At 35.6% G+C, this 16,487-nt stretch overlaps 1 protein-coding gene across 1 annotated transcript in view; it reads right to left on the minus strand.

Moving 5' to 3' along the window:
* The window catches only part of DNAH8 (dynein axonemal heavy chain 8), a 132,861-nt gene that overhangs the window by 55,374 nt on the left and 61,000 nt on the right, over nucleotides 1-16,487 (minus strand). Inside the window, exons 46-55 of the mRNA XM_051615043.1 lie at nucleotides 16,130-16,216; nucleotides 15,938-16,045; nucleotides 15,062-15,196; nucleotides 14,269-14,430; nucleotides 12,512-12,758; nucleotides 11,017-11,258; nucleotides 10,795-10,935; nucleotides 6,876-7,113; nucleotides 6,072-6,214; nucleotides 2,659-2,793 (exon numbers count right to left, since the gene is read on the minus strand). Coding sequence (XP_051471003.1) covers nucleotides 2,659-2,793; nucleotides 6,072-6,214; nucleotides 6,876-7,113; nucleotides 10,795-10,935; nucleotides 11,017-11,258; nucleotides 12,512-12,758; nucleotides 14,269-14,430; nucleotides 15,062-15,196; nucleotides 15,938-16,045; nucleotides 16,130-16,216 — 1,638 coding nt within the window. The remainder of the gene's footprint in view (nucleotides 1-2,658; nucleotides 2,794-6,071; nucleotides 6,215-6,875; nucleotides 7,114-10,794; nucleotides 10,936-11,016; nucleotides 11,259-12,511; nucleotides 12,759-14,268; nucleotides 14,431-15,061; nucleotides 15,197-15,937; nucleotides 16,046-16,129; nucleotides 16,217-16,487) is intronic.

Genomic DNA, 16,487 nt, shown 5'->3' on the forward strand with positions numbered 1-16,487 from the left:
ATGCATGAGAGGATTCCTGTCTTATTCTGTTCCATAGCTCAATATAAACCATGTCCAGAGATCTTATGCATAACAAAAAACCCAAGCAAACAAAAAACAAACTCAGTAGGTATTCTGTGAGTTTGGAATTTTAAAAATATATGTTGGAGCCAGTACTTTTCAAAATTTTCTTAATAACATTTATATTATACTCTTGAAAAAGATGCTTTGTTGTGGGATGGAGTTTGTAATACCTGCTCCATGAGGAAACAATTCAATCAAGAAATATTCCAAGCTGATTACTTTATCCAACTGCAGGATTGCCTCCATGGATTCATTGCTTTGAAAAGGTAAGGAAGCCAATTCGAGTTACAGGATCACGTTCTAACAAATTAGTAGTATTGAATCCTTGCACAGTGGTATAATTCAGCCTTTCAATAACTTCAAAAAGAGGAAGGCAGGGAGGAGGGCCATGTGGCTGGTACAGATGAGCAAGGTGCTTCTGGACACAATTAAATGTAAAAACAAGATACACAGAGAGTGGAAGCAGGACTAGGTATCCCAGGGAAAGTACAGACAATTTGTCAGAGAAGCAAGGGATCAGGTAAGGAAGGCCAAAGCACAGATAAAGTTGGACCAGGCCAGGGATGTTAAGAACAACAAAAGTTTATACACGTATGTCAGCGATAAGAGGAGAATGAGAGAAAATGTGGGCCTGCTTCAGAATGAAACTGGAGACCTGGCCATGCAGGACATAGAGAAGGCTGAGGTACTCAATGACTACTTTGCCTTAGTCTTCACTGGCAAAAATTCTGGTCACACCATCCAAGTTAGAGAAGGTGAAGGCACGGACTGTGCAAAAGAAGATCTCCCCACTGTAGGAGAAGAGCAGATTTATGACCATTTGAAGGACCTGAAGGTGCACAAGCCCATGGGTCCTGACGGGATTAATCCATGGCTCCTGAAGGAAGTGGCCCATGAAGTTGCAAAGCCTCTGCCCATCATATTTGAAAAGTCTTCGTAGTCTAGAGAAATCCTCACTGACTGGAAAAGGAGAAACATAACTCCCATTTTCAAGAAGGGAAAAAAGGAAGATCCAGGGAACTAGGGACCAATCAGTCTCACCTCTGTGTCTGGCAAGATCATGGAGCAGATCCTCCTGAAGGCTCCTGAAGACACATCGAAAAACAAAGGGGTGATTGGTGACAGTCAACATAGCTTCACCAAGGGCAAATCCTGTATAACTACTTTGGAGGCCTTCTACAATGGGGTCATGGCATCGGTGGACTAAGGAAGAGCAATTCATGTCATCTACGTGGACCTGTGCAAAACCTTTGACACTGTCCTATATGACATCCTGGTACTGAAACTGGAACGGTACAGATTTGATGGATGGACCACTCACTGGGTAAGGAACTGGCTGGATGGTCGCACTTAAAGAGTGGTGATCAATGGCTCGATATCCAGATGGAGACCTGTGATAAGTGGTGCTCCCCAAGGTAACTTGGACCAGTGGCAACATGGACAGTGGCATTGAGTGCAGCCTCAAGAATTTTGCTGATGACACCAAAGTGTGTGGTGAGGTCAACACGCCACAGTGAAGGGATGCCATCCAGAGAGACCTTGACAGGCTTGAGAAATGGGCTTGTGCAAACTGGATGAAATTCAACAAGGCCAAATGCAAGGTTCTGCACCTGGGTTGGGGCAGTCCCAAGCAAAAATACAGGCTGGGTGGAGAATGGATCAAAAACAGTTCAGAGGAGAACTTGGTGGACGGATGGTGGACAAGAAGCTCAACATGAGCCGGCAATGTGTGCTTGCAGCCCAGAACGCCAGCTGTGTCCTTGGCTGCATCAAAAGAAGTGAGGCCAGTAGGTCAAGGAAGGCAATTCTCCACAGTTACTTGTCTCTCATGAGACCGCACCTGGAGTACTATGTCCAGTTCTGGAGCCCCCAACATAAAAAGGACATGGAGCTCCTGGAGAGAGTTCAGAGGAGGGCCACAAGGATGATCCAATGTCTGGAACACCTATCCTATAAGGACAAGCTGAGACAGTTAGGGGTGTTCAGCCTGGAGAAGGCTCCAGGGGGACCTCATAGTAGACTTCCAGTATCTGAAGGGGGGCTACAGGAAAACTGGGAAGGGACTTTTTTCAAGTGCTTGCAGTGCAAGGACAAAGGTTAATGGATTAAAACTGGAAGAGGGGAGATTTAGCTTAGATATTAGGAAATTCTTTAGTGTGAGGGTGGTGAGACAATAGTAGTCAGCTGTAGTCACTCATGAGTGAGGAAAAATAAGAGGATCTATAAGTTTAAATCTGCTTTTTCTTTAATTTAAAATACAGTTATAAACTAAATAATTGGGGAGAAAAATGAAGAAGTATGAGCAAAAATTTTCATTAATTTAAATTTAAAAGGAAAGATCTTCAACAAAATAATGGATTCTTAGGATTCCATAAAGAAAAATTACACAGCAATGATGCATATATGAATCTCTATGCAAGTGACTATATTCTATTCTTATCCACAAAAATGTTTTTAATGAAAGTTTCTAAAGTGTTTAAGTTACCTGGAGGAAAAAGATCCATTAGACTTTATTTCTAAATCACTTATATTATCATCAGAATTAAGTACACTTTAAATATAGATGCAAGAATTACTTAGAAGCCATATTTTTACCTGAAACATAAATGGTTCTGTGGCAGATGAAAAGTTTAGACATTTTGACAAATGTTCTTCTGGGTTGTATTTCTTCACATATGCCTTAATCATGACAGTCTTCGCAGTTCCCTGTTCTCCTATGAGCAAAACTGCCTGTAACAGACATTTAGATGGCCTATATAGTAGCAAAACTTAAATATGCATAACAGACCTATTTTAGAGAAAAGAATACTTCCTGTATCTACTTTTGAATTATATATTATTCTGCTAAGATTTTTCCTGTATCTGCATTTGCAGTGACACATTCTGTGTTTTTCACCCCACTCAGATTCTCCAAGACACATTGTTTAGAGTCAAAAGAGAAAGGATGTAGTGAGAATATACTAAGGTTTTTCTTACAGTTGCCTGATTTCTTCCATTTTTTAATATATTCAGCACAGAGGTCTCTTGTAGTGGATGACCCTAAGAAGGCTTCTTTATAATTTATTTACTATTTGCTTTTGCTGTAAGAATCCTTTGTGACACATTTGTCATAGAAGGATAGTCCCTTCCTCCCAGCACTCTCCTTAAGGCAACAATACAGTATAGATGAGATTCAGATACATCCCCTGTCAAGCATATGACTAAAAGATATACTCTAAAGATCTGTAAAGATCTGATATAACAATAATTACAAATAAGAATAACAGATTCTCAACTGTGTACAGAAGTCTTAACTGACCCAGAAGTACCTACGGCTTTGTAAATGTTAGTAAAGGCAGGAAACAATGATATGCATAAAATACTGTTGCTATCTACCTCTGGAATCATAGCCCTTTTAAAAACTCTTCTTATATTTTCATATGTGGTTTAAAATACAAGACTGAATCTTTTTCTCTAAATCAGATGTGTGAGGACACAAACAAAACTGATTTACAGTGAGTATTGTACTGCTCATGTCCCCAGTTAGAAAGGCCAGTGAAACTGATAGAGGAGAAGTAATTTCAGGCATTCCAAAATGTGTTTTACGTTTCACAGACAATAGGAACAAAAAACTGCTCTTACTTAATAGCAACAAGAAATATTGCAACTCTTATTGCAACTTAGCAATAAAAGCTTTCTCAATCCTTACAGTCTATGTCCACAGAGCAATACGTTTTTCAGAATTGGAACCAAAATTGACCTGTGTTTTTTGTCCTGAATTTCATTGACTGCCTGTCATGGGCATGATTGATTCTTTCTGTAAACATCCATGGAGGACTATGAGACCAATGCATTTTTTTCAGAATACTTTTAGCAATAAGTTGGGTGTTGGAACTAAATGATCTTTAAGGTTCCTTCCAACCAAATCCATCATGTGATTCTATGATTGCTGTTGCATATGGCCTTTAAATCACTTAGGGTATCAATCTTTGACAAAGCAGAAATTGGCCAAGGATGTTCCCATAATGGTCAGAAAATCTTTTCCCAAAATTTGTTTATCCTCACTCATTGCTTTATTATTGGAAACTCCCTTTTGATCAGAATATAATCATTCTATTTATCACTGCAGTATTTACAACAGCAACATTTGATAATTCTAATATGACACTTTTGACCCTTACAACTAATCCTATCTTAATGTATGCCTCACTGTATATATATATATATATTTATTTTTTTATTAATTTTTTTTTTCCCAAAGCATTTTTACTCCTCTCTGATGGCTTATCCAAAGAAAAGATACTGAAATTCTTGTTCTGAGCTAATATTTTGAGCACTGGTATCTTATTTTTGTTTTTTCTTAATATTGTATATTAAGATATATAACATTATATAACTTATTTTCTAATTAATTTGTACCTAAGTGTCATTCCCCTGGGGCAGGGGTTGGGGAGGGGGGAGAAAAGACAAGCAACAAATGTGCCAAAAAAGAAGAAACTCTTTCCTGGTTTCCTTTTATCTGATAAAATCTGAATCTAAGCCAGAAAGTTGCTGAACCAAAGTATTAATGCTTCTTTACGTACTCTTACACCTTTTATAGAAATCTCTCATTTCCTCTCAAAAAAGCGAGCTAGAAAAGAACCCTGCTTTTTCAGACATATACGAATTCTCCATGGGTTTCTTCTTGCTTAGATTTTCATCCTACTTATGTTTTTGACATATGGTACTATCTTCATTATTATGTTCATTCCATGACAGGAATTTAATCCATTTGCAAAAGGGGGTATGTATAGTTTATGATTGTGAGCACTAACTTTGATAATGCAGGAGATCTGAAATGCTCAAACACTCCTGACTGACTTGCTCCTGCTTTAAATTAATATCCCACAAGAGACAGCTACAAAGATACCACATTGTCTCATTCTTCACCCTGGTTTTGAACATTCAAGTGATCAGTTGACCACAATAACACAGATTATAGTAATAAACTCACAGAACAAAGTGAAGTCAGACCTAAAAAAATCCTACCTTGATTCATGCATGTAATTCAGCTGTAGCTGGAAAGAAAGTTCATGCTGATGTGAGCAACCCAGGGGAGGGGGAAAAAAAATAAAAATTGCTCTACCACAGTTCAATACCAAAGAAAAAATGCCTGAAAAAAAAGCAATCTGACTACTTCCATTCTGCTCAACAGGGAAACACAGACAAGTCCCATTGCCTCTGGAATAGTTTAATCAAACCAAATCAACAGGTTTTCTGTCCAAATCCCAGAATTTTACAGAAAATAATATGTTGCAGCACTGGCTCCTGCACTTGTGGTATTTCTAATACTGGCTCCAGCTATCAGGAAGGGAGTACATTGACTTTTATTTCACAAGCTAACAGATTTTCATGGGAAGTTGCTAGGGTTATTAAGAGCATTCTGCTAAAGCAAGGTACATAATTTTAAGATATTCCTCTGTTTGAAAAGAGGTCTCTATCTGTTTTAATAACTATTGTTTAATGAGGCCTGAGTCAAAAGCCATGATACCAGATTGGTTAAAGCTGTATGATAAGCTTCTCTCCTTTTTCTATAGTTGTGGTTACTGCTATTAACTATAGTTTTCTTAATGAGAGAAAACAATAGAGTAAACTCTAGGAATTTCAGATTTTTATTGAACTTGTAAAATTTATTTTCCTTGTTTTCCTATTCAAGAAATCACAAATCAGAAAGATTCATATGGTATAGAGACTAAGAAGAAGTTTTTATGTCCTTCTCTGAGAAATATGATAGGTTGTTAAGAGTTAAACTTTTATGACAAAAAATTATTCCACAAAAAGTATATTTAAAATATTTTGCCCATGCAAAGAAATAAGTACAGAGTTCACGTTAAGAAAATAATAATAGTACAACACAAATAATGATGCATCTGGCAAGCAGTGATTAGAGAGACAGAATATGAAGGATTGCAATTCTCAGTTACTTTAAAATAATTTTCTATTTATTTCATATAGAAGGCATATACTAAAATGAGTAATGCTGTACTTACTTTCTGTTGTTTTGCAATTGTATTTATCAAAAACTGAGTTCTGACGTTGTCAACATTTGGAACCAGAATAGATGCATAGTCTGGGACACTATCCGTTGGATACACATATTCCTGAACTTTTTTACTCCAGTGGTCCCAGTCACCTAAAATGACCAAAAAAACCAACAAACCCAAAATATTGCTGGCAAAAAAAAATATCTGAATTTCAATACAAGAGAATCATAGAAATACAAGTATTCACTCTGAAAGAACAGTTATTTGTGAAATTGGTTGTATGTTATTTAAACTATAAATCCCTTGTGGAAAATATCACATTATTCAAAATATCAATATTAACTATATTCAAAATATGGGACTATCTTTACAGTTTTATAAACAGTATGATTAATTACTGATTATGAGACATGGGTAAATAATTGTTACTAAGCAGAATTGAAAGCAGATTATATTTTTAAACAAAAAATACTAGCTGAGAGGAAATTAAATATAAACCTAATATTAATTAAGACTAAGCCAGCCTAACAAAGCCAGTAAATTATAGACCAGTTAATAGAAAACTGTAAGAATCAAATAAGAAAAACAAAAGAAATAAGAATGTTTCCATGAGCACTTTATCCCTTTTTCCTGACTTCTCACTTCCACAGAAGCACTACATACAGAATTTGTATTGCTACTATACTGTCCTCAAAAATTTCTGTTCGTATGGCTCTGTAATATGGACTAAAGCAGTAAATTTAAATTTCAAGGGAGCTTCACTCAGTTTTAAAATGCCAGTAAAATCAGAAAGTTTGTGCTTTTTCTTACCCTGATTCGTAACATAAAACTCATACATCGTTTCACTGGTGCCAGAGGAAATTTTTGGTAAGTCTAATTTGTCATCATGAGCTCTAATGAAGGCTTCAAGTTTATCTCTACTGTCCAACTCCAGAAGGGCACCTAAACTCCACATTAGTGCAAAGCTGAACAATTTATGCAGATGAGTTGTAGATGAAAGACCACCTTCTTCCTTTGATGGAATCAAGCCCTCCAGAAGATTAATAGACTGAAAATATTTTAAAATATAATACATTAAGATAATATTACCTAACAATGTTTTATTTTTATACATCTAGGTACATGCATTATATATATGTATTCAAACTTAAACCCACAATTTTAAACCAAATACAGGTTACCAGAAAATAACATAAAATTCAGAACTCCAAATCCAAGAAAATAGATTAAAGGTATCCCTGTAAAACTGGATAACATTTTCAAAACTACACAAATAATTTGATCATCAACTATCCTCTTCAATTATGCCTGTTTGTTGTTTTGTTTTGTTTTTTAAAAAGTCATTTAAGAGCTAGGGTAACAGGACAGCTTTTTAACAGATTTTATAACATCTATTGGGATATTCACAAGTCCAAAAGTAGGTGGGCCCAACAATTTATTTCCATCTCTAAGCATATGTCCTGGTTTGACTGGGACAGAACCCTAGGCCAGCCACGGAGGACAGGCCATTAGTAGCCCAGAGTCAGCTGGGAGCTTAAGTCAGGGCAGCTGAGCCAAGCTGATTAATAGGTATATCCCATACCACTCACTCACTTCATGCTCATTATAAAAGGGGGAGGTTGGGTAGAAGTGAGGGGCTTCCTTTTCTGGAGCTTTTTCCTCTTGGTCTGCTGTACCCTCTGTTACTCCTGAGGACTATGCTGAGTATAAGCTTATATGCTTTATGTTGGTGTTTGTATTAGCCCTGCTATTTCCCTAAATCTGTGTGTATTTTAATCCATGAGGCTTCTCTCCTCTGATTACCCTTCTTGGCTGGGGAGAGGTCATCAGGTGAGAGAGCAAACTGCTTCAATTTAGCCCCCCATACAGGTTAAATGAAGAAAGTCTGCAAGTCTTTTCAGCATCTGTCTAATGTAGGTATCATAATTATGGTCAATCAATGCATCTATCACACTATCTTCCTATTTTGCTTTTAAAAAATAGATTAAAATATCCTATTTTATTAATACCTCATCTATAACAGCCTTTGACAAGATGTTCCCCACGTCTGCTATCCATGGCATTGAACACTTTGGGTTTTTTTCCTGTCTGTACCCCTTCATGCCTGTCTTCACTGAGTTTCATTTGCCATTTTATTATCTCTTTATTTAGTCTCATAAAATCTGTCTACAGTTCTTCATGGTCAGGTGTTTTGTCCTTACTACTCTGAATAATTTAGTATCATCAGTAAACTTACTCACCTAAAACTTTTCCAAATTGTTTATGAACATTTTGAACAGCACTAATCCCAGATTCCACCTTAGGATCAGTGGCAACCTCTGTCCTTCCTAAGACCTGGTACTCCAAATGCACATTTCCTATCTTCTAATCAGTTCTTTATTTACAAATGACCCTATCTTCTAATCAGTTCTTTATTTACAAATGATCCTATCTTCTGCTGTGATGGCTTAGCTTTCATATAAATCCTTGGTGACTTTGTTGAACACCCTTCTTCCTCCATGCAGACCATGTCAACCAGATCTCCCACAGCTACAAGTGTACTGTCTTTTCCAATAGACTTGTAAGGCAGGATAACCCTACACAAAAACTGCGAAATCTCCTAAAATAAATTCCATTTGTCCACCGCATAAGGTGGGCCAGAGCATGGTAAATAGCCAAAAGAAAAACATGTAAGTAAAAATAGCAGAAAAAATCATCCAGGAACAATACAGGAATATATACAGAAAATCAGTGGAAACTGACAATAAGTAAAGCAAAGGTGAGATCACATTTTATATAAAACAATTAAGAAGCTGTTGTAGCTAAGAAACAGCCTAAACTGTGGACACTAACAAATGGCAGATGATTTGATACACGTGCATGTGTGGGTGAGCATCCAAAATTGAACTTTAGAACTCAAGAACAAGTCTGCTACCTGCCAGATGCAATCGCTTTGAGATGGTTTTAAATTATGAAAACACCTGAACTATAACCACAATTAATAAAGATACATAAGACAATGATTGATAAAGAGGCTGATAAGGTACATAAAGTGCTTCTGCACATAAAACATTTAAGGCAAAACTGGGATTTTAAGGTTTGGGGAAGGAGAGATAATGTGGAAAGGAGGGGTCTCCAAAATAAAATGGTCTTGGAGAAAAAAAAAGCCTAGAAAGAAGGAGGTGAAGATTCTAGTTGGACAAAAGAACCTGGAAATGGGAGAACAGCCTGGAGATCAAGAAAGATGCATGTAGACAAAGGGTGGATGATGCCACTAATCCTTGTTAAGTAATGCCCAATCCTGGCAGCTGCAAGCAGTTCCATAGCACAGAAACCAACATGACTTTTTGCCCTACCTTCCCACAACAAGAATGTAATCCTTGCTGAGAAGAGAAATCAAGGCTGAATGCAACTGTGGAGGGGGGAAGCTATTGAGGAAGTGAATCTGAAATTATCAAGTAAAGCTATGATGTCATTGGTTCTTAGATAAACCCCAGCACGGAGATCGACTAAGGGTTATTTCCTGTGTTGCACCAATGACAGAAATTTCCTAAAGATTTTTGTTTACTGGAAGAAATGGTGGACACGGGTTAAATCAAGGAAATATTTCCCTGACCAAGCAGTATGAGTAGAACACTGACTTGCTCACACTTCCTAACCGGCCCAAATACAAAACAATATAGAAACTTCTAGTCTGAGGAAAAGTCTTCCATGAAGAAAACGTAATTCAGTCAGACGTTTCACAGAATACAAAGAATACAATACAGAAAAAAAAACCAACAACCACTATCACCCTCTAAAAATGTTGTGTATAGCACATTCATCTTGTTTATCACCATAAAGTAGCAAGCTACACAGTTTCTGCCTATTGACTTAAATTCTACGGATATCTTAATGCCATTTGATCTCATGCAGTTGTACCTTGCAGTATTTACTGTGTACTTTAAACTGTTAAAAACCTGAAGCTAAAAGCCTAATGAACAGTAAAGAGATATTGGGTGCAAATCGTCTAGTTTTACCGTAAATTGAAATGTTATCCAAAATATTTTGTTTGCCCTCTTATTCAAACGCATTACTGAATTTGTTATGAGCATCCATATAAAACTGAGACAAAACATGGACAAATAGTCTAGAGACTTGGAATCTGCAGATGACAGACTCACTCATAAACAAATCAGCTGGACACACAGAGTAAAGGACTGACAATCTTGTAAAATCTGCCAAACACATAATTTTAGCATTAATAAATCACTGATAAAGTTTGGACTGAAGGTAAAGTGGAGAGGATTGATAGGGATAGATAAAAACTACTACTTCAGCCTTGGAAGTTGACACAGCTATTGCACCTCAAGATAAAAAGACTATTATACTTTACTCTTTCTGCTGACACTACCAGTAGGGTTAGACTGACCCTCACAACATTTTTTTTTTTTTTGTATTAAAAGCACTGTTGGAATCAGACAACTAGATTATTAAACATACGCTTCTTAAAACTTACTGAAACCTGCAAATTCCAGTCAACAGAGACTAGGCTACATATGTAGTGATAAAAAGAAGTAAAGTTTTCTCCAGCACGTCTCCACCAGTTCCTCTTATATTGCCTAAGAAACAAATATTGAATTTGAGGTTTTCTTTTTAGGAAAGAATCTTTTCAAACTAAATTTTGTTGCTACCAAATGTACTCTTTACTACTTCTGCACACGTACTATACGTAGTCAATTAATACAGACTTACACAGTATCTGTTTTACCTGCATAATGTAGTTACACTCCAGAAGCTCCATTTTTGGATTAAGGTTTAGTTTCATGTATACATATGCTGGTTCAAATATTCTATCATACAGACTTTGTAAAACTTCAGCTTCTTGAGCAGCGCGCTTTGTCAGCCATGCCTGAAAAAACATTCACAATATTTTTCTGTATAAAATGTTTAACAAGGTAAAGTTAGGAGTTGATAGCAATTTTAATCTTACTTGCAATATTGGTCTCCAGCTGAGGGCAGAAGAACTGATGTAGACCATACCCATTCGAGAAACTGTTGCTGGAGAGGCATTCTCAATGTTATGGACCTCAAACAACAGTTTACATGTAGGAGACATAGGAATGCGATCTCCATTTGCTAGAGTGAGGGTCTTATTGTCATCCAAAACTGAATTTAGATTCTCAATCCAGATTGCATCTACAGGGCCATCTAAAATCAGAAACACATTTTCACCTGGAAAAATAATCAAAAGAGATACAGTTTATATTGCCATACAGAAAGAGCAAAAAAATAAGTTCACAAAGGATGGTTTAGAATTTAATGTATAAAAATGTACTTCATTTATTGTAATTTCTGCTATCTCCATAGATGCTCATTCCTGTATAAATTGCATACATAGTTAAGGAATTATTTTTTAAACAGCTAGGAGCAAATGAGGGCATAAATATATATTTATAATGTTGAACATCTGTGGTGATATTATTGCCTTGGCTGGCTGCCAGACAGACACCGTGCCACTCTCTCAGTATCCCTCCTCAACAGGACAGAGGGAGAGGAAAATGCTGGTGGCTTGAGGTAAAGACATGGAGATCACTTTACAACTACTGTCACGAGTAAAACAGGCTCAACTTGGGGAAAATAAATTTATTGCAAATTAACATCGACTTGGATGATGAGAAACAAAGACAAACCCCAAACACCTTTCCCCCACCCTCTTTTTCTTTCCTCAGATTCAAGTTGTTCCTTCCCAACCTAACCTAACACTTCCTCCTTCCACCCCCTGCCCTACCCCAGCAGCACAGGGGAGATGAGGAACTTAGCATTTTATAGCTAATGTAAGGGCTCATTGGGCAAATAAACAAAAAAGAATCTTCTCAATCCTATGTAAGTTAATGAAAACTACCACCACTCATCAATTGTGAAAATCTAGGGGTTTTTCAGTTAATTTTGAAACATTAATAGAGATTCAAATGCTTAGATTTTGGCAGTCAGTTTTTTAAAATTCTGGCTTTGTTTTGATAATAGAAAATTTCTATAGATAAATTATAGACACTTCCAACACAGAAAATTCATGTGTCTTTTTAAACCCTTGGAAGGTTCCCTAGAACTCCCCTTCTTCACTGTAAATATTTTTATTTTCTCAGACATAAATCAGTGTGAAAAGTAATTTCAGTATTCTAATTCTAAAATAGCAAAATATAAATATGGGTAACCAATGTATTAAAAACCCTGGAAAACCACTATTTTAAAGTTAGTGCAATTGTACAAGTAAATTTAAATTATAACTTATCATTTTCCAAATAACACATCTGCACTGTAGAAATGGACTGGCAAGGAAATGAACATTTTTAATATAAATACACTACTGAAATAATTTTTAAACTGTTGCCCTTTGTTGAGAAGTGAACTGTAACCTCATGTGCATTCTATATAGTTTCTCTCAAGAGAGATGTTTTTATGATATCACACACAAAGTATTTATTTACCTCTTTTAGTTTTCAGTGTTCTCCTCCATAGTGTAGAAAAGATTCCATCTGTCCAATCATTAGTTGCAGCATCTAGTTTTCCAAACATCTGAGGAGCAGTAATAGCTTTGGGGTTCATACGCATTTCCCTGTGAGGTTTTCCACATTCTGTCAGTGCTCTCATTAAAATAGTTATGACCATTGTTTTTCCAGATCCACTAGGTCCAAGTGTCATCAATCCATGACGTACTAGAGAAGTTTCATACAACTATAAAAACATTAAAATACTTTAAGGAACATATGCTTTCAGAAGATTTTTGCTTGTATTTAATAGTCAGTGATTATAAATGTGTTAGACACACACATTATATGCTCAGAAATGAAATCAACATGCATGTGATGATTTTTTTGTTGTTTTGTGGAATAGTTCATACCTTCAATCCTAATTTTCCAAGCACCAAGTAAGTTTACGATAACAGTTTACAGAACTAAATCTTAGTAATCTCTCTTTTTACCTTTTCAATCAGAATACACTTCAGATCTAAAGAGCTTGCAACACAAGGTAAACAAAACCTACTATGCTCCTTGCAAGTTGCCAGTGCACAAGGTCTATTTCTCTGTTCCTCAACTGCCAAGAACCAAGTGTTACTGATGTAAAAACTAAGCAACTTTGTTTTATGTAAATAACATTGTCCACAACAACTTTTTACCACTGAGCCATTAATTCAGATTCTGTGTATTTTATTACTCATTTTGACTAGAACTCTTGAATGCATTTATCAAAGCAATACATATTCCACTGATCTGGGGTCTTTCCACCGTATTCAGGTGGCTCACACACTTCAGAAGGACGCTGGTTTAGAACACTTACAGATTGAGAGTAGCTGGGTTTATTCATATCCTTTGTAGTGTAGAAAGCCTCTCATTATAGCTTTAATCTTTCAGTCATGCGTGTTCTTGAGAAAAACTATTCCCTTTGTATAACAGTGTCATTCTTGATATTAACACTAGTTTTGGTTCTTTAATTTTGTAATACCCACATGTGCCCACTTGCATGTTTAATAGATTATAGGTTTCCATAACTATAGATTATGTGCTTGCCATAGCATATGCTAAGATATATATGCTCTGTACATCCTTGTATTTTAATTCTTTCAATTCTATACAGATAAATTGGATAATTAATCAGCCAGTTTCTAGGGTCTAGGTTATCAAAACATATATAAGAAAGCACATTGTTCACTACACTGTCTGCTTAAACTCATAATGAAGACCCTTCTGCATTACAGAAATATATTTAAGTCTGAAATACATACCTCTTATATTTGTGTCTACCTTTATAAAGGTCTTTTAACTCTCTCCTCTTGCTTAGCAGGAGTTTTGCCCCGGCTATGTTTCTTTTCACTATTTATGTACTGCTTTGGCCTTCAAAATTACTTGAAACCCTTCTTATGCCCTACTGTCCCTACAGTAGTCTAAAAAACTAAGAGACTCCTGTAGGTGCCTTGTTGCTTCATTCAGATAGTTTAGGTGTATTACCATACCTGGGAAAGGTTTGGTTAATAGCACGCATTAAGATCTTTTTTTCTTATTCTGGATAGTTTAAAGAAATAAAAATATACATCCCTTAGAATAGTCTGTCTTAGTGTGGCATACTTGCAGCCTTCATTTTTTCCCATATTAGAAACACAGATCCTTGAGTGAGACAGTGATTTAACTACTAACAGTGTGCTCTGACTACTGTTTGTTAAAAAAGTTTTGGAAAAAAAAGGTTTTACCTGAATAAGCTTAAGATTCCATGGTGGATGGTTAACCAACCCTGCCTCTTCAACCTGATTAGATACTGCAACCTGAAGCTCATCATAGGTACTACTGTCCAACTTTAACCCCGGGAAGAGATCATTGATAAGACTGAGAAACAAAGGCTCATCTTCATCTATCTGAAATAAAAAAGTTCAGTGTTTAAAGCATGGTTATCCAAAGGATGTTCTCAAACCAAAATTAATCTGTATTTTAAAATAATAAGCTGTAAGAACATATTTTCTAAATACAGATGCTTATGTTCAGAAACACAGCCAGCCAACAGGGCAGCTCACTACAGATATAGCATTTTTAAAATGTCATCCATATGACAAGAGAGAAATAAAATAAAATTGAAATTTCCCACTGAGTAGACACTGTAATCTATTTGTAAAATTTATTTGTAAAATGTATTTGTAAAATGCAGCATATATTGGAAAGAACATTGTATCAGGAAATAAATCTGCAATGGTCTAGTTTAGTGGATACTCATTATCTAGTTTACTTATGGTACAGCAGTCAGTCTGTACACAACTCAGTATATAAAATGTTACACCCACAGCTAAGCTACTATTAACCTATTTGAACCTTTGCACCCTGAGCACTGTTTACATTCTAATAAGCTTTCATTGCTGCAAAATGATAACATCATCATCATGTTTCAGTTTTTAAAAGGATGCTTGAGATTTTTTCTAGTCTTCTATAAAACCCCACGAAATATCTAGTAGACTTGCCTATATGTGATGCTAAAATATTAACTTAGATTCTTACCAGCTTAGAAAGATTCATATCTCTGAGCCCTCTCATAACAATACTTAGTTCGCTTTCATTTGGCCTGACCCTCTTTTGGGTTCCAAGAGTCCTCAGTACTGAAAGGATATTCCTCAGACCAAAGTCATAATGGACCTAGAGAGTGCAAAAATTAATCTGTAACAAGTTCTCCAGCTTTATTTCATCAGTATATTAAAGTGGAAAAGGTAGCTAAAATAGGAATTGTGCTGTTGTTTAGGAATTACTCCATTAAAAAAAAGGAAAAAAAAAAAAAAGAAAAAAAAAAAGAATACAATTATTTTCAGGAAAGGGGAAGGAATAGGTTGTAAGGTTTTTCTTTTCTAATTTAAATTTAATTGACTTCACCACTTAAAATGACATATAACAATTATTTTGTAGCTCTCTATAGCAAGGTTCAAAAAAAGTAATAGTTCTATTCCAGACTGGGTCTTTCCAGCTGAGGCTGCTTATAGCCAAAACTTCAGATCAAGGCACTGCTATGGGAAGAAGGGCAAATAAAATCTGAGACGTTCTCTTCTGTGGTTTGCAGTTTCCAACTGCTTCTTCTAGCCCTAAATAATCCTTACAAAAAAAGTGATATAACAGGTTAATTTTTACCTGGCTGTCACATTTAGGCAAAAAACCTCATGCATTGACAACTACAAACTGTCACTCTTTAACAGCTAAACAAATCTGTGTATGTAACTACATAAACATTAACACTGGTTTTTGTTTAAAAAAAATTGAGATATTTATTTGAATCATACTTAATCTCCCTCAAAAATTTGTGAAAACAATAAAAGTAATGCTTCAAAAGCCATCTGGTTTATACTAGATGTGTAAATACAAAGACAAGAAAAGAATACTTCACACTACCTGCTTAGTGAGCTGCTCTTCACAAAGTTTGTAAAGAATAAAGAATTTCTCAGACAAGACCACATTATCAATAAATCCGTAACTTGCAAGCTTAACTCTAATAATGATCTGAAACACAGAAATTCCATTAGTTTTTCTGAAGACAGGTAAGCAGAGTAAAATACATTATTTCATTTCACTGAGTAATTGTACCTGTCTATCTGAAACCATCATTGCAACAGTTCTAAACTGAATTTTGAGATTTTCTGGTAGTTCTTGCCGTCCAGCATATCCAGGATTCTATATAAGAGAATATATTGTATTATCATTCACAACAGTCAAAATAATGTCCTTTTATTGTTCAGAAAAAGTCAGTTTAAGCATAAATATCTAGATTTATTAAGAGTTAGAAATGTTGTCTACTAATGACTAAAATATGAAAGAAAAAAACTTCAACCTTAACTGTGAATTTAATAACCTATGCATAATTGCCAGAATAATAACTGAATTTCTTTATCATAAGCCAGCAATCAGAATTTTAAAATTGCATGGAATACAATCTAATTGGTTA

This window comes from Apus apus, chromosome 3, assembly GCF_020740795.1.
Source record: "Apus apus isolate bApuApu2 chromosome 3, bApuApu2.pri.cur, whole genome shotgun sequence".
Taxonomy (NCBI): domain Eukaryota; kingdom Metazoa; phylum Chordata; class Aves; order Apodiformes; family Apodidae; genus Apus; species Apus apus.